The sequence below is a fragment of the Dendroctonus ponderosae genome, unplaced genomic scaffold, assembly GCF_020466585.1.
Source record: "Dendroctonus ponderosae isolate FM_Combo_2020 unplaced genomic scaffold, Dpon_F_20191213v2 Dpon_F_20191213_2, whole genome shotgun sequence".
NCBI classification, from domain to species: Eukaryota; Metazoa; Arthropoda; class Insecta; order Coleoptera; family Curculionidae; genus Dendroctonus; species Dendroctonus ponderosae.
This window is the reverse complement of record NW_026018165.1, coordinates 14,232,086-14,257,363: the sequence shown is the minus strand read 5'-3', so window position 1 is coordinate 14,257,363 and position 25,278 is coordinate 14,232,086. Positions and strand designations below refer to the sequence as shown.

Here is a 25,278-nt window from a genome sequence, read left to right as displayed (position 1 = left end):
TACCAGCGGAATACAAAGTAGTATTTTTTAAATTTTTATATAGGCTTAAAAATCCAATTCTATACTACATACTGGTTATACGAAGAAAGAAATTGTTAATGTTTTTTCGAAAAACTAAATGGGAATTTAAAAACTTGAAAAACTCGCGCGCAGGAAAGTGCCCAGTAATTTTTTAGTCCGATTTTGCCTACGTTCGTTTTACACTTACTATGCTTTTAAGAGTATTTATAAAAAAAATGTTACATGGCCAATTTCTGCCAAATACAAATAAATCTAATACACAATTTCAGGACAGCCTGTATAAGTCAGCGGGATCTAACTCCTTATAAGTACATGCCAACGAGAGTGAATATTACAGCATCATCCCTGCGGGTATTCGCAGCCGTTATGCGATTGCACACATTGTCCTTATATAAACATAATAGACTAATATTTTTATTAAACTGCTATTTATCTCTATAATCTCGATAGTTTTCGATATGCGATATAACCACGAGGGAAAAATTACGCTCTTTTAAACTGAAGGAAATTGAAACTAAACTGTCATCAGTGTTTCAAATATATTATAAAAAAGTGCATTTATGTCATCAATAGTCATAGTACGGTCTTCTTATTATAACGACTGGAACTATTCCTCCTCCAAAAAATGGTGGCGGTGGAGGTGGCGGCGGTCGACCGAATCCTCCTCCAAATCCTAGAGCAAACATTCAATAAAATCTAACTAGTTTTCGGGTAAAAAAAACAGTTTACCTCTGCCTCCTCCAAATCCTCGTCCGCCACCAAATCCTCCCCCAAAGCCTCCTCCGAATCCTCCTCCAAAGCCGCCTCCAAATCCACCTCCGAATCCTCCATGCGGTTCAGGTGATCGCTTTTGTCTTACATAAACTGAATTGGCATTTGCGACTAAAACGTTAAACAATGTATTGCTTTGCAAAAACTGGGTAGACGATTAGACATGTTTATTTATGAGTTTTTGCTTCTTTGAGTCAACTCTCATTTTTCCCTACTTCCTTTTTTATTATTATATATCATTTGCCTTTAGTTCAGCTTATTTAAGACGCTAATATACATCCAAAGTCAATAAACATGCTTAAAAACTGAAATAACATAGAGGACAGTCACCTACTTGGAAGTCCATTTGCAACACTAACAATGAAGACTGTAGCACACACTGCGAGTAAAAACATAGCTTGTTTTAAAGACATTTTTGCACTAAAGCTGGTTTAGCTTAGCGCGTTATGAGAGGTCAACTGCCCGTTATTTAAAATTGATCATTTATTTATAAGAAATACAAATTAGCACCGCAAATTCATCTGTTTGCTGAAGTGGTTAGCGAATCGAAAAAAATACCCACAAACAAGAACGTATTTTGGTCTAGAGGTGTTTTCTAGTCATGATCTTCAAAGTGATGTTCAAATTCCAAAGTCACTTGGGAAATAATTCCAGGATGTTGTGCAACATGTCACAAAACCAAATTAAGCACAAAAGTAACAATTTTCATTAAAAATGTATTTTATACAACTTAATATATATAATACATACAGGATATAATCTAATATTTATAGCATTATCTAAATAAAAACTATCTACAATCATTATATAGGCACATATTGTAAATATACAAGTTCTCTGAACAGTACGAACGCAGCTATACAAAACGTATTAGTATATTATGTAGACTGGATATACATACATTACACAAACTTTCAAACGTTAGAAATATTACATTTTCAAGCGTATTTTTAGGACTGATATTTACATTTATTTTGGTTGAAAACAAAGAAAAAACACTTCGTTTTTAGTCATTTACATTCCGCCTTTCGACATAAAGTCGTTAGACGTGGCTCTTTTCCTCTATACATTACTAAAACATTTATAAATCACTAACTCGACGATATTCTATAAGCATGTGGGTTGTATTTTTTTTTTAATTAGCTGAGGCAACCGAACAGGAATCGAATATGGAAGGAACAGATTGCAATTGGTAAGTGAATTTTTATAAATGAGTTTTTTAAAAATTTCTTATGGAATTTGAAACATTTTTAAATTTTAAAGTGCAGAAATGTACCAGATTGTGATACACTTGAAATACCGATAGCGGAATGACAAGAAAAGGCGGATATTGGGATAATTCAGTTTACAAAATCAGTATTTAAAAAAGTTCTTTTATAATTTTTTTAAATTGTTCCAGTAGCTGATGATTATTTATTACCGCCGGCCAATGATTTAAAACCGATGTAGTTAACTTGTTTTGAGTGAAAGTCTAACGGTTTATATTTTTTTTATTAAGAAAAAAGTCAAATTTTCTTTTAGACTTTTGAGCTATAACTTTTGACCGATTTAAAACAGCTTTAAAACTTGTCTTTCTTCTATTGTCTATTAGATACCTGACATTTTTTTTCACCTATCGATCAATGCGTTTTCCCAAAAACATGGCTATTCTTAAAACGTGTTTAAAATATTTGGGTTTCCATTAAAATTGTATTTCAAGTCGATTTTTTGGTTACATGTTTTCGTGTTCAAAGCAAAGTTATTTGATAAAATTGAAATAAGTACTTTTATATCTACATTTAAACAAGTTAAAAGGCAACAAGGAAGATATTGGTTCGGTGAAATTTTGGCAAACATCTGAAAACCTTTTAGGAAATTATGAGTTATTTAATTTCGCACCAGGATTAGTTTTTTGCATAAAAAATGGTTTTCAAAATTATTAAATGAATTTATACGGAAATGTATGAATTAATTTTTTTGAACATAAATGTTACAAGAATATTTTTATATAATTTCTTTGTAGTTTCTAGATACATCGACTTGTATATTGAAGTGTTCATTTTGACCGGAAAAAACAGAATTTAATTTAAAGAAACACATTACAAGCGTGGAACACTTCGGTAGAACTCGATGGGAAACGTAATATTTATTGTACTCAATATTTATACACAGTTTTTCAAATTACATGAATTAAAATTTCATTAAATGTACAAAAACACTTTTGGACAATTTCTCATCAACCAATTGCACGGACCACTGTTTGCGTTTTCACAAATTTTGACTGAAAATGCTTTTTTTGGCGAATGTTTTTTGGATCTGGAAACCGAACAAACGGCAAAACGACGCGCTTAAAGTCATTACAGGTAGCGATTTGTACATAACATTAAGAAAATTTGTACTATGCACTGTAAAGTGTCTAGTGCTCTAAGAGTGTGTACAACTAGTTCATAATATCGTATGCTCTGTGCGAGAAATGATCAATTACAAATCACAGTATTCTAGGGAAACGTTCTTACCGAAAAGTGACCTGCTGCCCATAAATGGGCGCCCACTCAGCATTTGCGCAAAACAATACTTTGTTTTTTACGCAGAAGTTTTTCAAATGTAAATTGTGTTTTATATTTTCTAGTAGCTCTGAGTATTAATCCGCTAATACTGCAGTAATAGCGGATCAGTTAATACTGCAACAATAGCGGATGACATGTACTTAATTAAAGTGAATTCACAATTTTTTTTTATATCACTGACATTTTATTAAGCGACTAAACACGATCGTGTCCTGCTTCGACTATAAGTGCGCCAAAATTTCCATTTCAGAAGGAATTTCGGTGATTTGAATGGTTGAATTGTTGTCCTGTGCGCTACAGCCGCTCACAGTGACGATCACAGGATTTTGATCATTGGTCTGCACAATGGTCACTAAATTGCCATCTTTCGAGCCCTCTAAATCGCCTTGACCACCTTTGAGGAGCATCTTCAAGGGATTGATGTCGGTCGCTTCCGGCTCCATTTTCAACGAATCCAAAGTGAGATTGTCGAGGGCTATATCTTCTTCAGTACTGCCCAGGATATTTACAACATTTACAACCTGAAACATAACAAAAAGCAATTAGTTTAAATGGCCTACGGATGGAGTAAAGAATTCAAAAAGTTGTTGGTAAGCGGGTTTAATATGAAGATGGTGGGACGATGTATATTGTTGAGGACAAGTGAAGGTAAATTTTCGGAGGGGTTTTGTAGAAATAATTGTAAATAACGCGATCAACGGCATCGGCCACTCCAAACGAACAGTGGCCGATTTTCCCTTTTAACTCGTACACTTTTTGAGCTTCCTTTATGTCCTTCACATCTCGGCCTTAGTTAAAGAATTGTCAGAAGGAAGACAAATTTTCAACTAGTGTAACTTGCCAGAGTAGGAATCTTCAAAAGGTTAAATTTCTCTGATACCTGAAGTGCATTTTTTGCTTTAAACATACGCCCACAACCAAACTCTATTTGCAATATATCCTTTTGTTGTCATGCTTCTCAAGGAAAGCGCAAAATCCTTGTATCCTATTGGCCGCCAGTATGTCCCGATTTACCACCCAGTGATTCTAATTGGGACTCGATTGAACCAATCGCGCACAAATTCGTATTGTACTGTTTACATAACAAGGAAAAGGGTCTACATTAACGTATTTTTTGCTTTAAATATACGCCCACCGGCCACACAAATTATTTCATGTAGGTATTTTAAACCGGGGAGACGCTAGAAGTGCAAATTAAAATGGTGTTCGTTGTTATCAATCGTTTAACTTGCAAATTATATTTTTAGGCACATTTTTATTCTTTTATTTTTTATGTTTGTTCAACAGTTTGCTGAAAATATACAGTTAACTCCAGCAAAATTTTAAAGCTATTTGTTTCTTTTTAATTGTATTTGAAATGAGAAATGGTTACCGGACTGTCTGTATATTTGCATCAAGGACGAGAATTTTTAAATGAAAACATATAACTCATAGCTAAGAAATTTTTTTTTGTAAATTTTCAAATAAAATGATCCTGAAGGCTGATTATCAGGTTTTTGGATAATATTTTAAAGATAAAGATTTTGGCAAATTGACTTGAAAATTGTTTTCAACTAGATGTTATAAACATAGTTTAGCGTAAAAAAATTATCCATTAAACGCGAAAAGAAATCGCGGTAGAAAATTGAATTTACGAAACAATAAAATAACGGGTTTTTATTTTTTTTATATCTTGTGAGTTGCATTGACAATTTGTCGATTGCAGACAGAAGTCAAACTTGGTTATTATAAGCTAAAAAGTACAATTTTCGCTACAAAACTATCGAAAATAAATGTGAAATCTGTTATTATTTAATAAAAATAGCATTATCAGTAGAAAGGAAAAAACACTCACTGTTTGCTGGTTCGGCCAAATGATTTGTGGAGAAATAAAGTTGGAAGCCAATTAAAATCAGTAACAAACATTTGTGCAGGTTGTGCTTTTGAAGAGGACAATTTCTTCTCAAAAATTTAATAAATAGAATTAAATATTTGCCCTTCTAAGAACTTCCCTAAAAACGCCACACCTGCATCGTACAGCTGTGAAACGATTTATTGTTAACTGATGCAAATATTAATTATTCTTGATAATTTTATACAAATACACGTGTAATGTAATTAATCAGCCAATGGAACACATTTTATAATTAATGATAAGCATACTATAAAGGTATGAATAAAAGTCGCAAAAATATCAATTTATTATGTAACCCATTTTTTGCTAAAAACAACGACAGTAATAAATACACGTGAGTTTTCGCCTCAGGTTTTTCATACGTGTTGAGATGACCACATTATATTAATAACGTCATATTGACGCATGTTTCGGTTATATTTATCTTGTTTTTTCCTATCCCACATATTTATGGCGACCGCTGATTCTATCTACTTATAAAAATCGCCTTTTGCAAACAAGAACAGCGACTTAATTTCGAATTTACACCCGCACATTTTTGATTTAGCATATAAAATTGTCAATAGAACACTTTCACCAAACCGAAGATGGCCAAGAAGTGAATGCGTGACTCGTTTAAAATTTCGTCATCAACCAAATTTTTGTAGTGATTTTGACGGGTTTTTTTTACCAAACTGAGTTGGCCAAAAACTTATTAGTAGGACTTAAAATGTATTAATTTTGAACTTTGCTATCAATTTTTTTTATTTTTCCTGAAAATGTGGGGCAAGCGACTGCTTTGCTACTAGAAAGCTCGCTTTCTCCTGATCCCTCTTGACTTAAATCGCTCACAAGTTTATGTCCTAATTTCTTCAGTAGCTGAATCGTTTATTGAATAAATATTATGGAAAAAATGTTCGCAGTTTCCAATATTATAACTTACCGATTCTTGATTCGAATCTGAAATAGAAGAAGGATCCCGCGAATGTAAAATGGAGCCATTTGTGAGAGTACCAGGTCGATTCGAGCTGTTCTGCGATCGGTACGATGGCGGACAACTGTACTCAGAGTGATTTACCTCTCGTCTACTGGAAAGTGGAGCCCTAGGGGAAAATGAAAAACGAATAAAAAATTAAACAGAAATTGTGATTAACGAACCTTAATAAGCTTCCTGCGTGACTTCGGTAGGTAGGTGGAGGAGACACGGCATTCTGAATCCCGGATTGAATTTGAGGCGTGTTCCCTCGATCCAGCAGAAGCAGCCTCAATCTGTACTCCTGCATCGAGGCCTGATAACTAGGAGGCGGAGGCCTAAAATTGAACCTTGATAAGATTTCCAGAGTTAGCGACAGGAAGAATAATTACAACAATTACACTTAGGATGGCGTGATCAATGAACGAATTAACGATTTTAAGTGGCTGGATTCGAACGTGAATTTTTGAATGAATATGTGATATAAATGTTACTGACCTGTATTGAAATTCGGGATACATCATGGCAGCATAGGGATGATGAGGCCGCCCATATGATGGAGGTAAGCGAGGAACGAAACGTCGGGTACATACATCTACAGATTCTGTCGATCCCAGTCCCAACATTGATCTACAGGTAGAAGAATCATGGGACGTGAGTCTCCAGGCGACGCCACTGACCGTAATTAATACTATTCCAACTCCTAAAAGGGAACAAATTTGTTTAAAGAAAATGTGATTTTGACAATTTCTTAAAAATAATACAATCCATTGAAGCTTAGAACATTTTTGTTGAGAGCAAGAAAAAAGATGTTTAGTAGATATAGTGAGAGAGTTAAAGAAGTTTAAAAATCAGCCACGATTACTTTCCAAGATTGTTTTTGAAGAAGTATTTGAGAAAATTTTCGTGCTCCTGCAAAAATAATGACACTCATTGAAATAATCGTAAAATATGTTTATAATAAAATCAAATTATGAACAGTCGAAACACATAAAATCCCTTGTACGACACTGTTTACGATTAGTGCTAACGCAGCTCAGTGCCAAAGGACGTAACGTAATAGGTTCCCTTGAGGACTCCGGATGCCTTAATTATCCCATTATTAACCGGAATATTGCCGCAGTAGTCAACGTGACAAAAAGGGATTAATCAGGAACACGGATTACAATGCGTATACAGGGTGATAGGAAAAAACTGGACACTTTTGCTCTTTAGGGAACTAACTGTAGTTACTTTATAGTCTTCCATACTTCCGTGAATCGTAACAGTTTAACGAACGACATCCGTTAATAATATCAAATTTCCGTCTCGCTTGGTGGACAAGCAATAGAAAATGAACAACCTTTATTGCGTCATTGCCAATAAGCTTGGGGAGAACACACTTTGGCGTAAATCTGAACATTGAAGAGTTTCGCACCTGGATGGCTGATCAAATTAAAATGTGCTTTATTGCCACAGAAACATTTAAACAAATTATATGGACAAAGTCAATGGCAAAAACAATATACAATAGAGCAGATTCAGTTGAAAGTTGCAGGCAGAAAGCCCTCAAGGCTCTGAAAATTCTACTGTTATCGCTGGGCAGATGATTAGGAATTAGGATCCGAATTAATAATATATATCCATATAATTTTCATTTCGTACACTTCTAAACATTTTTTTGGCTCGATGCTAACAAACATGGTGTCCGGAAACTAGAGTTCGGGCCTAAACAGTTTTCTGCAAAAATATGAGAAGTCGAGCTTTTGCAGAGGAACATTTGACACATGCAGATGAATATTACGTTTAGATCGCATTTTCAAGTGGTTTTTTGTATTTAGAGTAAATTTATTTGGCCATAAAAAACTAAGTTTCAAAGTCGAATTTTTCGAAAACCTTAAAAATTTCAGATTCAACGCTAGACAACTGGAGAAAAGTTTTATGCCTTAAAGCCCAATTTAATCGTTCTAAAAACTCAAAACCGATTTGGAATTCTCAATAGAAAAACTGTAGGTGCAATAGTAATAGCAAATGAAAAAGTCTTGTTTCTCTTTTAACATTCAATATACCTAAAACTCCAAACTTTCGAATAGGAACAAATAAATTTAGTTAAATTGCAATATTTTTGCAAAAAAATTGCCGTGGTCAAGTATGACTTTTCCTTAATTTCGCTAATTAATTTTTTGTATAATGTTAATACATAAATACATCAGCAATCACTGTAACGTGGCTAAAAGGAGCTTTTACACATGAAAAAGGTTTTTTCTAGTTACTTTATCCAGAAAAATCCTGCAAGTACGCTAGAGAAAATGGTTAAAACATGTTTTCGACAATCTGCGCAATTCAATATATCAGTTCCACTTGTAAATTTCATCTGTACTTCGCTTCTTCATCCAATTCACTCAGATACTTCAAGGATTTCGATTTCTCATTTCAAGCGCTTTATTCCCCGAAAATGCCTTTATTTACAAATTGCTTTTCGTCGCTGCGATTTTATGTAGCTCTTAAACCGTTTTATGAATGCGAACACATCGAACAAACTTGAAAGAGTTTAAATGAAAATTAATCGAATACAAAAAATGTGGATTTTTTTGTTGCAACGTGTTCTGCACAGTTAATTTTTGAGATAATAAAAATTATTAACGTTCTTTGTCATACACTTATAATAAATAATTGTTTCTTAAAAAACCCTATCAATCCTTAGGAAATTGCAAAATTGTCACTAATGTATTACATTTTTGCGTCAATATGGCTGCAAAAAAATACATTCAGGCAAACGACGGAAACCTTTTTGCTTACAGAAGTATTGGTGTTTAGCTTCACTTCAGCTTCTAGTACTTAAATATCTATCTTTAGTTGCTCTTTTTCCGTAAAGTGCAGCTTCATTTAAACCTGGGAAACATAAATAGCTCAAAAACGTCTTTCACGAAGGAAATCAAAGAGCCTAGGCTCAAGTTCGGCGTCTATTCATAAATAACTTCCCCTGTGAAAGAAACCTCAGTAGCTTTTGAACAGTTTTGGAGAGTTTGGAAAGTTAATTAATGGCATAAAGAGCGGTGGCCGTGCCACGTCCTGCGGAAATTACTACAGTGATATACATACTTAATAAAATTGGAATATTTTCCAAGATTTTTATTTACAAGAACTTTGCACTTAATATCGAGCATTTAACTGTCTTATTACAGATTGCATTTAACATTGTCTTCTGTTCAAATCTCTAAAACTGTTCACTATACCGCAAAAGCTACTGGAGCTTTATTGATAGGGCGCCGCACAGACTCTCCTTTTTTATTCAGTTTTTTTTTCAGAAGTTTTAATCAAAAAATGAAAACATATACGATTGCCAAAAATTTAACAGGTCAAATCTCGAAAACTGTTGAAAATACGTCACAGCGTCTTCTGTTCACTGAGTTTCATCAGAAATTCTTATGTTTTCAAAAGTTTGAGGCAAAAAGTGAAAACAAACACGATTGTCGAAGGTTGAACAGTTCAAATCTCGAAAACTGGTGAAAATACGGCAAAAGTCAATGAATATTTTTTTAATCGAGAATCGCGCGAGCTGTATTTTGCTCACTAACTTTCATCATAAATTTAAAATTTTTACTCTTTAAAAAGTTAGAAGCAAAAATATGAAAACGAACATAATTGTTTAGACACTTTAGAGTAGACGAGTTCAAATCTTGAAAACTCGAATAATACGGCAAAAATTAATGGATATTTTTTTATATCTATAGAGCCGCACAAACTGTCTTTTGCTCCTTAAGTTTCGTCAGAAATTCTCAAGCTTTAAAAAGTTTGAAACAAATACTTACATGAATACGAACACGAGTGCCGAAGGTTGAACAGTTCAAATCTCAAAAACTGTTTTGAGGGCTTTTTGAAAGAGCGCCACACAAACTGTCTTTTGAACTGAACTTCATTTTAAAGACGCAAATAACAGACTTACCTATCATTAATAAGGAAACGGTAAGATGATCCCTTCCAGCAGGCCGCATGGCCCCTAAAGCTGTTCCAACCAGAACACTGCACACAGCCACCAAAGCGATCAACGCAATAAACCATCGTAAAGATCCAGGCTTCCAGGAGAAAAAGTCGCAACAACTCTTTGGCGAATCTTCGGAAAATCTCGATCTGCAAAAGAACAAAAAAACCATTAGTCTATCTGAAATATTCATAAATTTGTAGTTTATTTATATTCTTTCTACTGTAAAACGCTAAAATATACATTATTCATTGCGACTTTTTATATTGATCTTTCGGTTTGTTTGAGCAAATAATAGGAAAAAAATAGGTTTTGACTTAGTGTGAAGTATTTAACGCAGGTAATTGTTCTCAAATAAATACCAGAGGAACTGAAAAAGCATTGGGAGACCGAACAGGCAAATGAATGCAAAATGAAGGTAAAACTGAAAAAATTGACTGTTTAAAATCTAACAAACATCTTCTTTATTCATTGCTTTACTTGCTTGCAAAGATTAAATTAATGGATCATTTATTCCAATGTTCCTTCTTTAGGTGCAATTTGTTCATTTCCTCATTGTTTAGCTACTCGCTTTAGTTGATCTGGCGATGTTTCTGATACATTTGTTTCCAGTTCTAAATAATTGAAAATTTTAGTGTATAGTTTCGATTGAATGCATACTTTTCAACATCATTTCAAAATAAATTGTTGATTCAATATATTTTTGTAATTTCAATTTAGCTTCTTAGCAATAAGATACTTTCATGCATGGTAATATTTAGATCCAAGTCCATCACAACAATTCAAAGATGATTAACTTATGAAACATATTTGATTGCAAAATGATGAATATTTCGAAAGCTGTTCTCTGTTCTAATTTTTTTCCCTTAAAAACCCCCTAATATATTTTCTGTTTAATGAGTCACGGCAACTTTAGTAATTAATATGCAACATTGCGATGGGGTCTGCAGCAACTTGTACGCCAATTTTCGTGTTTGCTCTTCAGTCTCTTACGCTTGACCTGACCGAATCCATCCCGTCCCAAATCGGCGCGTTCGCTTGGCTATCCTCCAATTTTCCTATTTTACTTTCCTATCTTTTGGGAATTACTTCCCTATTTCTGCGGCGAATTCGGATCGAGTCATATTTGATTTTTCCTCATATTTTCCGGAGTTCTTATCCGGGCCATAAAGCTATCGGTTTCGTTTCAACTGCACCATTTGAATAGCGAATAAAACCCGTAATGTTAGTGGCGAATTTCGAAATGTTTTTCTCGTTCCTTTAGGAGAGTAGAACACTCTTGAAGTGCACTTTTATGTTTGATTAATGTAACCGACCAGTTACGGTTTTCTAGCAAATCTCATTTGAATTTGCCCGAAATTTGTAAATAAATGGCAAAAGCAATTAATCCGGGAAAATTAATAATCAAGTTAAAAAAGTGATAATTTAATGGCTATCAAGTACTACGCCCTGTCCCGACTCTTCATTCAATGGCGGCTTGGGATTTGCAAAAAAGTTTTAATTAAATTCTTCAGTCAGCACGAAAACGATTTCATTTTGTTTCTGAATTTGCAAACGCGTTGCTGTGTGCCCGACAACGGCGCCTTTTCGCTTATTTATTAATTTGCTCTGTTATTTCTTCTTATGGCGATTTAAAAACAGACATTAACTAGTTATTTGCATAAATACGTATTTTATTCTCTCTTGTGCTAGTCGAGTTATTTAAAGTAGGGCAACCCCCCCAAAAAAAGCAAATTTATGGGCTAATCCACACTTACCCAAACCAATCAGAAACAAATGCCTCAATATCGCAAGATTTCCATCAATTTCATAGGTGTTGAATGTTGAAAAAACTGGTAAAATTGCGCGAATAAAATTCTTCATTTCGAGGATTCTGCCAATAAAATTTGTTGTGAAATGCCTAGATTCGCATCAATTTTTACATGTCCCATTTTTGCCCGTGGAAACGAACGTAAGTACGTATTTCCAAATCCGTAAAAATCCTATTATTATTTATGTTTGAGCAATATGTTTTCGGCAGTCGATATATTCCCATTTTGAATAGTTTCATACTGAAGTAATTTCCGGTGCATCTTGGCTTAAATAATCACCGGAGCCCTGCCCGACGAATATTTATTGAAGCAAACGATTCAGTTAGTATTATGCAATAAAAACGACGGACATTTCTCCCTTATGTGACCTTTAAATAAAGAGCAAAGCCTCAGAAGTATGCCAGCGACATCATATTGCGGCGTTCCCCATTCCATAACGATGCTGCTCTTTGTTCGACTGATGCTTTTAAAAATATTGTTTACAGAGACGATATTAGATTTCCGTGTTTTTGTTATAATTCTGTTTACCACAGGATTTTCTTTCAGGTCATTTTCATGATAATGTAGCAATATTTTCCTGCAAATAAAAATTGCAAACATTGCCAGCTAAATCTGTGTCAGTACTGGGCCACCCTATATAATTGTAAAAACAGCGTTTTAAAAATGATTATATGCGGTAGTCTTAATGGTTCCTAACTAAATTTAATTGTGGTTGCTTGTTCCATTCCTTGTCTGGTTTATTGAAGGATGACCAGGTAATAATATGTTTAGGTCAAACTTGATGATGTTACATTCAATATAAAATTATGCACGAAACCGAATATTATTAATTAAGTACCGTATGGTAACTTAAGCAAATTCAATGGCTAAGGTGTAAATATGACACCATTCTGTAGGTCACACGCAAACTGCGACGACCATCAAGCATGAGAAAAAATGCATGGAAAACATACATTGCCAATTAAAAAAATGATTGTTCACTTTATCAATTATTCCACCTTATTGCGCCCAAACAGTGGAGCTTATAAATAAAATTAAGGATCAACTAATGGCTTGTTTATTTCACAATTACTTGATGAGATTTTAATTTTTCACATTTTTTCGAGCATTCCTAATTGGTCCTTGTATTTCTTTTCCTGTTTAAAGTTATTTTTAGAAACATGATTCTTGTCCACTTCGGGCAAAATTACATCGGGATTTCGGGCTCTAGTTATTGCTACTTGTTCATATTTTACAGTTTTTCCTAACGGGTTTTTGTTGTTTTTGTCTTCAATATATTTACTAGCGTCAATTGAATAAATTGCGAGCAATTGCTGTGAAATCTGTTTCACCATCTAACGGGAATATGAACACGTAAAGCCATTGACAAAATTTGTCCCAATAATTACCCGATTCGATTCGATAGTGTGAATGAAATTTACAAAATTCGCTACGGTCTTTGCTGCGAAAAAACTCACTCATTTTCCGTACAATCTTCTATAAGTCAACTCGACTAAACAATTATATATCCGGCTTACTGAAATTACACACGAAAGCCAAACGGGTTTCGGTACATTGGACAAGTGCTTTCGCTTAAAAGGACAATGCTAAAGACGTGCGAAAAGTTGATGCCAAATGAGAGAAAGTCCTTTGGGTGTTAAAATTTACGGTGTGGAAGTTTTTGGTTTGATTTAACGCAAATATTTGATTTTCATTTCTTTTATTAGAACCGGGACAAAAGAACTATAAATGAAGAATTTTTACAGAGTGGACATTTAAGGTACAATATTTCATACAAGGGAGGATTCAGCTTTAAAGTAAGGGGGGTCATGTAATAGAGATTCAGTCAGGACAGTCTTCAATTCAATTACTGACGGATTTCGTCCTTAATCCTAACCGATTGTTATCAACAATATTAAATATGTAAATATTTGAGGATGATCCTCTTTCGAGAAATTTAGCTGCAATTTAATATTTCCTTATTTATTATGTGTGTACATATACACGCAAATAGTCTCAGTCAAAATATTTCCAGTGCATTTAAGGCCGAGTACCCGAATTTTTGGAAGAATATAATTTTTTGCCTAGAGAGGCTTCTTTTTTAATGGTGGTTTTGCTCTAAATGTTTTTCTTTGTACGTACAAACGACGTACGTACGGTCTAAATTTGCACATTTCCAATTTTCAAAAAATTCGAAAAACATTTCCAGAAAAAAAAATAAATTGCATTTTTTTAAACCATTCAGTTACTCCTATAAATACACTTTGGGGTTTAAAAAATCTTGATGCGGCGCCAAATTTGTAGCGAAAGAGCGTGTTTCCAAGAACAACCAGCGCTCAGATCTTTGAAAATTTACACTCCTCTGGCGCTTAAACGGTGACCAAAATGAACTTTGGCCCTGAGACAGCTTTTTACGCCAAGTCTATGGGCTTTTTAAGAGTTTTTGAATTTCTGCAAAATGTTGATAACTTATTCAGTTACAGGGTAAGGAGTATGTGCAAGATTGAAAGTTTTACGCTTGCCAATATTCAGAACCCATTTCGTTCCAAAGTGTTGCAAATATAAATTTTCTTTTAGGCAGTGAATGTTTTGAGACTCCACTTTGCAAACAATCTTATGTTCTACTTTGAAAATGAGTTATTCGAGGTAAAAATGCGAAGCATTTTGTTCGGGAAATCGTCTTTTCGACCTTAAAACCATAAAGCTTCTCTCAAGCTTTTCAACCGATTGCAATTTTCTGAAATGCCGTTTTTGTAGGAAATCGTACATTTTTCAACAAATTTCCAAATCGGCCCAATATTAACCGTTATTCAGAAAATTTCTCCATACAAAAAGCTATCTTTCAAAAAAGAATGCGCTCTTAAATCGGCAAAGAAAACATTTGCCTTCAGAAATCGGCTTTTCGACCTTCAAACTCTTATGACTTTCAAGTTTCTCAACTGATTTCAAGTTTGCAAAATACGATTTTTAGACATAATCACTCGCTTTCAAACGAATTTTCAATGATCCAAATCGGGCCCGCATTAAGAGAGTTAATAAATAAACTAATTTATTCATACTGAAGGATCTGATGCGCCAAAAACAGCATAATATGGGTGTCATTCGTGTTGGTGTTTGCCGTACCAAAATCCTCCCGATTGTTTTTATATTCTCCATTTAAAGTTGAACTATACTGATGACTTTGAATTTTTAAATCCATAGAACATTTCCAAAAATTTATTGATTCCTTAGTGCAAGCCTTTATAGAAATTTCGTTTTTGCCGCTAACGTAATGCTTTTCTGTGATTTTTTAATTTTCATTGCTTTAACTCCATTTGCAATTTTCTCAACTTCAGTTCGAAAAGTCGCTACGAAAAGTTTCCGGTTGAAAAAAATATTTTTCTGTGCCCGACACGAGCCGATGCCAGTAATTATCCTTAAATACGAATGATAAATGATTAAAACTGCAAACTTCGTTCTGTGCTAGATGCAAATTGTACTCGAGCGGAAACTGCACCATATATCACGAAGTATCTTTGCCAAAAAGCCTTTTAAGAGCGGATATGGAAGTGACTCTATAATTTTCTGCAAAGTTTTTAGAGCGCCCTATATCTTGCAGTCCACCAATAAACAGAGCGGAGGGATCTTTGGCTAGACTAATTTAAGTTTTGTTTTTAGAACTAAAAGCAGTTCCATATTTTCAGGGCGTTAATTGAATTTCTGCTAAGGACTTCCGATTCCACTCAAATCTAAAGAAGAAAATTTGGAAAATGCTCCTTCAAGTGTTATCGTATCGTATTTAATTGAAATACGATCGGGAGATCTTGCGATGCAAAATAATCGAGTGAAGAAGCTGTTCAGTTTTTCAGGCTTTTAGGCCGTTGTGGCAAAGCCGAGCAAACTACTTCTGAAGATGCATACCACTCAGGCTTGCGAAACGTCACGAAACATTTTTCCACAGCGGCCTAAAGGCCTAAAACTTCAACAATTTGAAGCTTTGAAATCTCAAAAATTGCTCAGTTATATACCGGATTCAGACAGAGTAGAAAACTTATTTTCCTATAAAATTGGCAAGGCCGGTCGCGGACAATTTTCGCAATTTCCACTGTTCCGAATGCCAAATTGCCGGTAAAAAACCTAATATAAAGCGGAAAACCGCTTGAATTTAGATTAGCTCGAAAACAAAACGGTACAAAGCCGGAATAAAAATGTAAATCAACGCCCCAATTTCTCCACCCCCATTGGGCTTCGGTGTTGCCAGTTTGATAAATATACTCCTAAGTTTATAGTTCCATTTGTCAAAGTTGGAGCCAAATCAGTAGCACAAGTTTAGTTAACATACTCTATTTGAATTATAGCAAAATCCATAACTGGAACCGGAGCTCGGAAGTGATTTATCGTTCAGGTTTTTCAAAGTTGCGGTTTTTCGTTCGGAACATCGAACAGCCCGCTATTTTCTCTATAACAAGAAGAATAACGATGGGTTTAACATTTTAAAGTCGCCCACCACCATATGGAAGATCAGTCTGATTTACTGAAAGTAGGTAAACTACATTTTTAAAGGTTGGAAAGTAACAAATTTTAATTAAAAAATGTAATTATATTGTTCAACTTTTGCAAGTAACAGCATCAAAACATAATAAAATTATTCAAATTTAGTTGCACAGTTGCAAAAATTAGTGCAGAATTTCTTGGTGGTTGAGTGATCGGATCTTCAAGAAAGTTAAGTCATAATAGTTAAGTTAAGCCATAATAGCGCTCTTGTTGCATCGAATTGAAAATCGAGTTTTAAAGTGAACGGAAAATCAATTAGCAAACCAAACACAGTGTGAAAAAATATGTAAGCAAATTTTGCCACTGAAAACGATTTTTTGTTGAAAAAAACTTCACTCACCAAAACTTCTTCTTCTATATGGATTCAAATTCGAAACCAACTAGTCGATGGATATGCGTACATTTTTCTTCCTTTCTTTATAATATTTGTGTTATTATTGTGATTTTGTAAACCATTTAGATTCCCGTCTGTTGGACATATAAATAAAATTGTGCGTGCTGAGGGCCTCGATGCGAAATTCGAAGTCCATTATTTTCTGATTGGGGTAGTTTTAAAGCGAAAATAATATTTTCGAATGCAGATCGCAAACAACAAAACGTGTTTTATCTCTCTATCTGAAATTAATTCCATCCTAAAAATTCATACACAACATTTTAATTGCATCGTGCCTGCTCTGGTCGGATTGCGTCCGAATTTTCAATAAAGAATGAATAAAATGCAATTTTTTAATACAATTATTAATAACGGTCAGAAAACTACTGGCAACAAGAACAGGAATTGGAAGCGTCCAAGAAGATTGTTAAAAACGTCCAGGCTCCGTTAAAAATTGATCATAACCGTTATTTCCACACATCCGTCCAAATCAATTTTTATTTATCCTTTCAGACATTCTCCACTCAACGATTATCATCGTCTATGGGGCGCACCTATCAATCAATTGCGCGTCTGACGTACATTAGCCATTATAAGCAAAAAAATCCCTCAAATATTTGCATTTAACACCTTTTCCCTTTCAGAAGGGAGAGCGTCCATCAGCTAAGGCTGACTTTGCCCTGTTGACCCATATCAATCAAGCCAAATAAATAAACTGACGCTTTTTACACCCGCAAATCATCCCTTTGAAAATCCCGAAAGGTTTCTATCTCTGCAGGAAACAACGTTTTTAAAGCCGGAGGAATTAGTGTTGTTGACTTTTAGCGCGAAAAAAATTAAGTGCCTCTAGGGAAATGTAAGATTAAACCATGTTTAACTAATTAACAGTGTCGTTATTTAAGCGATTTAAAACTGCAGGTGCGTCCTTTTTTATTTTTTTTATTATAGTGGATTTAGGCATGCAGGACCAATTCTTTTAAGGGAAGAATCCTCAAAACTATACTCTAAATCGATCGATAAATCGCCTCCAGAGTTAACTGGATGCGAAGCATTGGATATATCCAAACACCGCTAATTGAAACACAGCTGAAAAAAATAAAACATTTTTTTCCTACGGGTTTTGACTACTAATGAGCAGAGAGAGTATTCGGAATTACCTCTGCATATAGAAATAAAAAAGTTTGATCTCTATGATATTGATTGGAGAATTTTAACGATTGTTTTTTATGCCAACTTTTTTAGTTTCGGGAGTACAGGAAAAAATACATTTTTATACATAGTTCTTGAAAAACGTGAAAACTCTCCAATTTCAAGCAATGGCTGCAAAACCCTTTTCGAAATGAGTTTGGATTGAAAAAAATTAAGAGCTCCGAAAAAAAACTTTAAAGAAGAAGATTGTTAATGATTTAAATAAGAAAATATTCCATCTATAAAAAACAAATTTATGAAATGCAAGTTTCCCAACCTTTTTGCGATCAAAATACCAACTAACTGTGCTTTACTTCCTATTGCTACCAACTTCATTCCCTTAAAAATCCAATTGAAAATTACTTATTACATGTTTCTTCAGCATTTGCTCCAAAATAAATACAAAAATTCACACCCAAAAAACTTTTTAGCAACATTTATTACAGCGAGCCAAATTTGAACATCAATTAAAGTAAGTCCATACTGCTCATATTAAAATGCTTAGTGATTTATTCTACTAATGGCCCATCAAATTATGTCACATTGCAATACAAAACACTTTCGGATACAAATTAGAATCGAATTCCATACCATAATCGTGGACTAATTAGGTTTCACATATGGCATAATATAATCGCAAGGCCGTAGTTCAAACGGCCTTGACCGTTACTCCGATTGCCTCACCTGGCCTATTGTTCGGATAGTAAAATGCCAAATGATTTCAATTTGGCAATTTGCGTCCAAAATGGCAATAATTTGCCTATAGAAATCATAGTTTGGTAATATTGTGCAACTTGGTACAGCCCGAATACGAACAAGGCATTCATTCAAACTAAACTTCGATTGGGCATTTAAAGGTCGTGTTTTGTTTATTATACCTGCCATATGAGGAACACAGTTACTTAATGAGGTTTGATCAAGTGCTTGAAATACTTAATTGTTACTAATGAATTCAGTCAGAGTAACTGACCTCAAACTCAAGATTGTCAAGAAGAAGATGAAGAAGAGGTTCAATGGTCAATTGGGACTAAAGCTCGGCTTTGCCTCACAGCTTTGCTGAAAAACGATAGTTTTTACACAATTTTTAAGAGAAATGCGACTAGCATCGATGCATTCTGATCCATATCGATTGCCAATAACTAACTTTTTTAGAGACTTAAAATTTCCGGAAAATTCATGTATTAAGTTGGGATGAAAATTCATGAATTTGTATAAACATTGTAAATGATCAAACAAATCTGATCAGTCACCAATTTGTAGTCTTGTGAGTCTGTTTTCATGATCGACTCATTCCTTTTGCCTAAGAAATATTTCCTCACAAAACGCTTTTAATCGGAACTCAAATGTTAGTTATCGATCTTATAAAAGTCATTTTTTAATACAATCGATCTGGGTGATTTTTCTTATGATTTTAATTTTGTCTTGGTGACATCGGTTTCGTTTTCTGCATGTATTTTTATTTCTCTAAGTTGCGATTGCTCATTATTCCAGCAGTGATCATCAGATAGTTTTATACATTTTTGGGCCATTTGGCTTGTATGAGCTGAAATCTCTAGATTTCTTGCAGTTTCTATCCGAGTATGATGACGTTGTTTCACTGCTTCTCTAACAGGTTTCCTATGCACAATAAACTAGAGGAAACTTTGAGAAAATGCAACCAAAAGTATTTCGTTATTAATCAATCGATATCAAAGAAAACAGGCATCAAATCGCGCGAAAACATCGCAAAGCAAAGTAAAAAGCTTTATGGAGAGAAATTAAAGAACATGCTGAACCATCTGCAAATTGGTGATTCAAACTAAGTGTCAGAATACCCATAAAAATGTATTTATTATCCATTAAATGGATTTTCAAACAGATTTGATTTGTTTGTTGTTTTTGTAAGCTTGTAAATCTTGCAACATAAAATTTTCAGAAAAAAACGGTTATGAGTTTCAGTTCAAGCACATGAAAATTGTATTTGTTCAAAACTATTTATTTCTTGCAAAACAATGAAATTGTGCACGGCAACGCCTGTTCATTGGGAATATTTCTGAATAGATTTTTCCTTTGAACTCTTGAAGAATTTTTTTTTAACTTCCTACAGTTAGTTAGCTCAAGAACTCAAATTTACAGTATCTTTTCAGTTTTTAAGAGTTTTATACTTTTACACTAAATTTCATTACTGGAGTGGACCTACACATTTTTCAAACGAAATTTATGAATTTATTTTATCTCCTCTATCTATGTTCACTTTTCACCCTCTGAATAAGCTCTCAAATCAAAGTCATGAAGAAGCCAAAAAATATTCGGACCTACAAAAATGTCGACCAAAGAAAAAATTGACTCAATACTGCGTACAGATTAACCCAACAATGAATGTTTGCGAATGTATTGAGAATAAACTGTACACCTGTGAGGTGTTCTCTGACCTAAAACAAGCCTTCGATCGTGTCATTCTGGACGCCTATTCAAAATAAAAGCTGATTTAACTCAGTTCTTTGTGTTTTTTTGGGACAATCAGAGTGTATGAATCTAAAGCAGATTTGCCAGAAGCAAAATGGACAATTAAGTTACACGCGAAGAACTAACGTATTACGACGATGAACCACATCTCCCAGTCATTGCAGAGGCTCAAGATGTGTTACCTACCACAATCCGCTCGGGCCTGCATACTCGTATTTTCTCGGTTTCTGAACAAACCTCCATTTGATTCCCCCATTTCTTCTTACGTTCATTTTTCATGTCGTTTGCTCATTGGAAAAAATATATCGATGTAAATAGTTGCAAATAAGCGCAAAAATATAGCGCGAAAAATTACATGTTTAATATGATTTAGTGAAAAAAGTCGTCAGTGACCGGACAGAAACCAGACAAGTCCAATGCAGGCCTGTAACATAAATGCTTCTGGAATTGCAAAATAAACAGCCCATCACGTCCAGGCCAGACGAACGATGCTAATTACATAGCCGAAACTGTAAATTGAAAAGTTGCGGGATTCGGACTCATTTTTAACTCTGGAAAATAGTTTTGTGCACTGAAGTGAAGCCCAGCACGAATTGGGTAAACCGGAGCTTAATAAGCCACTTTATGTATCTCGGAAAATCTCTTAAAAGTCGAAATAGACGGCTAAGCTGCACCATCTCTGGTTGTTTATCTATCATTAAAAATGCCCTTTTCCACATCCGAAAAAGTGGCTGGCTTTCATGTCTTCTCTGCCATTTTAATTAGTAGTAAAATAGGTAATGTCATGCAAAAATGATAAGCTTTTAAGTGCCATCACCGTTCCAGTCCCAGTAAAATTATATTTCATCTCTATGGAAAATCGTGAAAAACCAACGGAGATATTTTCATATTAAATAAGTTACGTTAGAAGTTTCAACAAAAGTGCCTTGAAATTACGCAAAACATGGTTACAGGAAAAATGCATCCAGCAACACACAGTTTGTGCTAACTTAAAAATTTTGAATTAAGCCATCAGCTCATTAGTAGTAAAATACAAAAATGTCATCGAAAGTACAGTATTTATGACCAAGATGCCTAGACTTGGAACTATCCATACGACTACTGAATAAACATTAGTGAAAGCAAAATACTGTGCATTGCACCTTTGAAAAATTAGGGTGCAGAAATGACCAATCCACTGAAAAATTGTCAAAGTTCAAAAATTTATATTGAAGAAGGTAATGATCGGAATACAACCGAACTAGCACACCGTGATCACGAAAACCTTATTTATGGATCGCTAAAATCGGTTTGAAGATTTCTACCCGAGTTATGAAGAAATCCACTCTGAAAGCTTTGGGTGCAGAAATGGCCGAACGACTGAAAATTCGTCAATGTCCAAAAATTCATATTGAAGAAAGTACTGATGGAAATGCAGCCAAACTAGCACAATGTGTGAACGAACACCTGTTTTATGGATCGCTAAAATCGGTTAGAAGATTTCTATATGAGTTATGAAAAGTTAATGTTCATTCAAGTTCATCAATGTTCAAGTGAAGTTCAAAAATGTATATTGAATTTAGTAACGATGGGAATATAAGTACGTTTGAACAGTGTATTAATAGGGACCTTCTGTATCAATTGCTGAAACCCGTTAGATGATATCTGAACGTGTTAGATAGAAATTGGAGTGCAGAAATGGATGAACGACTGAAAATTCGCCTAAATTCAAAAATTCATAGTGAAGCCAATAACGCTAGGAATACAAGCAAACCATCACAAGGTGTTAAAAAAAGCTGACAACATAGAAACAAGATAATATTGATAAATCCACTATTGTTTCCATGTCACAAAACACGTTTTTCAATTCATATTCTTCACATATTCAGCCAAATTCTCTTTGTCACTTTCAGTGGATGCTGGCTCAAAAATGAAAAGTAAAATCCAATTATGGCATCCATATCAATAGCTGTTATCTCCAAACTATAAAACTCCCCATTTCCAAACACACTCTTCTCTCTTGAATTACTGACCTCAAAAATATGCAGTTCTATTCTGCGCGTGCAGTGAAATATAGGCCTCTTGAGTGAAATAGGTCCAAATTATACAATAGTCAGCGGGATACGTTGGATGTTTCGAAACTACCCGTTTTTGCATTTTCGCCCCCATATGGGACTAATAAAGTTTTATTTTATAAACTTTGTTTTGCCACTAGTGGTTTCTCGTATATATTTCCTGTCTACTTAACTTGTTGCCCGATCAAACTTTAACACTAATTAAGATGGGGCAAACAAATTTTAACAGCTAATAAATGCTTTAGATTTAGAGAGATTTTCCCATTAATGTTAATTTAGTTTTAATCTTTTTCTCAATATCCTGTTAATTCTTTATGAAATTTATTGTACCTACACTTCAAACATATTTCGAAACATGCAATTAACAACCGAAAAAAATTGACTAGGAAAATGAACAAATAACGCCTGAAAAATGAGTTTAATCAATCCATTTAAAAACTCAATGGAAATGAAATGGAACAAAATGCATATCAGAATTGACAATAGCAAAATATCTATAAGTTTCGGTAACAAGTATGAATTAAGGATGGCACGGAAATATGTAATAGCTGTCGTGTTTCGACAGAAAACCTTACATATGTAGCCAGGTATAACACATATTTCGTCCTATTCTTATTACGAAATCCCCCGTAAAACAAAGCATATTAGCGGCACGTAGAAGACATCGACCATTTCATGATTATAGCCAACTAGCCGTGTTTATTATTAGGTAACTAGCAATTTGCATGATCCATTAAGCGCTAAGATCCCAGCCTTTTACAGCATATTCCAAATGGAAAACTTGCCCAAGTCCAAGAACATTTTACAGTGTTTTGTGCCAAATAACTTGCAAGTGTGCCCAAAAACTGTTGTCCTCCATATCTAGAGAACATTTTGTCCATTAGGCAAATGAAAATGAATTAAAACGTTGTTATTTAATGCTCCTTTTCATACGGCAAAAACAAACAATTTCGGACGGAATTGCCACATCAAAAACCCGACCGCAAACCCATCAATAAAGTAATAAATTTTAATTAAGTTGGGAAAATATAATTAAACGGCGCCGAAAGCAACATAAATTTTGCCCCCGTTGATAATGTATTTCGACCGAAATATGTAAATTGATTGGATCTGATTAATCATTCGAATGCATTGATCCGGGATTCGGGGTCCACACCGATACAAATGACAATCATGTTTTTACTTGTTCCTAACAGATGGTTTGAATTAATTTAAATTTTAGCGCATTCACTGTGCGACTTAATTTTTTTCTAGAAAACCTTTCTGAAAGCACGAGTCATTTAAAGATGAAATTCTGAAATGGTGATTTCTCCTCGAAAATGACCCAAAAATATCCAAGATTTCACTGCTATTCGTTAGAGGCAAAAAAGAAATTCAAGCTAGCTGAATATTAAGAGTAAATGAGAAAATAAAATTAATTTGCATGGGTAAAAGTCTGCTATCCACAAAACTGTCCGCAGTGGTTCATTCATCTGCAATTTTCATTATTTATGAAAACGTTTTGTCGAATTAAGACGCGTTTGGGGAACAAGGCAACTAAGAACATCTTTTATGTATTTTTTTTAACTTATTCTCTCTTAATTATAATTTTTCAACATCAATCGTCTTTTTTAAATTTCCAGTTAGTCACAACTACATTTAATTGTGAACTGTAAATATTTGTTAATTTCCTGCTTCTTCATAAGAACAAAAAAACAATTGGAGACAAGACACCCCTATATTTAAAACTCTTATGATTGTTTATTCAATAACACAGGGTATTCGGTGCAAATGCGAAAAAAATTCAAGAAATTTTACGTACACTGCACGATATTCATCAGACATTTTTTCGAAAATTGGTGGAATTATTAGCTTGTTTTTTAAAGGTGGAAAGTATGTAATAACTTTTGTGTCGTTTTATAGGTTCCATCATTTTGTGCATTGTGAGTCAGTCAGAAGCAATAATCAAAAAACGTACAGCTTTATATTAATGTATACATATACTTAATTATACAATAAATAAAAAAGCTAACAACTTTTTCCTTCACTGCAATGATTATTTTACCCCTTGGGGATAAAGGGGTAAATGCCAAATGTTGATCATTCACGCTGAGCAAAAGTGGAAGAAGATGCAAAGCAAAATTTCCAGTTGAGCAAAAAAGTTTTTTTCTTTGGATTTTCACAGCAAAGATCTAAGTATAGGTTTCATATCTCAAAAACAGTTTTGAGCTCTTTCGTTATCTCTTTTAATTAATTACAGGGTACAAAGTACAAGGTACAAATCAACTTTTTGGCCTTACAGTGATAAAATCTTTCCCCTTGGACCGATTTTTTAAATATCCAGCTCATGTTGAAGCTGTAACCGCATAATCGACTTCCGAGAAAAATTCTATAAACAGGGTTGCATTAAAAGTGACCCAAATCAAAACTACTCTCAAAATCTCGGATTTTGCGACTGTTTCAATTAAAGTGAAGTTTAGTTTCAAACAATGCGTTCATTTATGTAAGCCTGGATAGTCGAATTTTTGCCTTAAGGCGACTATGAAGTTTTAGCTTCAAGATCGGGTGTAGATTTTGGAAATCGGTGCCAAAGAAAAAATGTTATCATTACAAGAACAAAAAGTAGAATATTTTTCGATCACCCTGTACAAAAAAATATAGACGAAAAGTTTTAAAACCGTTTCGGAATTTCACATCAATCTTGTTGCTTTGGGGTCAAAATCCAAAAAACAGCGTTTTTTTGTTAAACTGGGAGCATGCCAAACTTTAAG

General features: G+C 34.1%; 2 protein-coding genes across 2 annotated transcripts in view; both read right to left on the bottom strand.

Moving 5' to 3' along the window:
- Positions 1-543: 543 nt before the first annotated feature.
- Positions 544-25,278, bottom strand: part of LOC109544662 — a 96,247-nt gene continuing 71,512 nt past the window's right edge. Inside the window, exons 6-12 of the mRNA XM_048664148.1 lie at positions 10,110-10,294; positions 6,683-6,887; positions 6,370-6,522; positions 6,155-6,314; positions 1,127-3,859; positions 751-903; positions 544-694 (exon numbers count right to left, since the gene is read on the bottom strand). Coding sequence (XP_048520105.1) covers positions 3,560-3,859; positions 6,155-6,314; positions 6,370-6,522; positions 6,683-6,887; positions 10,110-10,294 — 1,003 coding nt within the window. The 3' untranslated portion in view covers positions 544-694; positions 751-903; positions 1,127-3,559. The remainder of the gene's footprint in view (positions 695-750; positions 904-1,126; positions 3,860-6,154; positions 6,315-6,369; positions 6,523-6,682; positions 6,888-10,109; positions 10,295-25,278) is intronic.
- Positions 588-1,205, bottom strand: LOC109544434 (keratin, type II cytoskeletal 3). Its single transcript, XM_019914596.2, has 3 exons — positions 1,127-1,205; positions 751-903; positions 588-694 (listed from the first exon to the last, which is right to left on the bottom strand). Exons 1-3 carry the CDS (start codon positions 1,203-1,205, stop codon positions 588-590), a joined length of 339 nt encoding a protein of 112 aa, XP_019770155.2.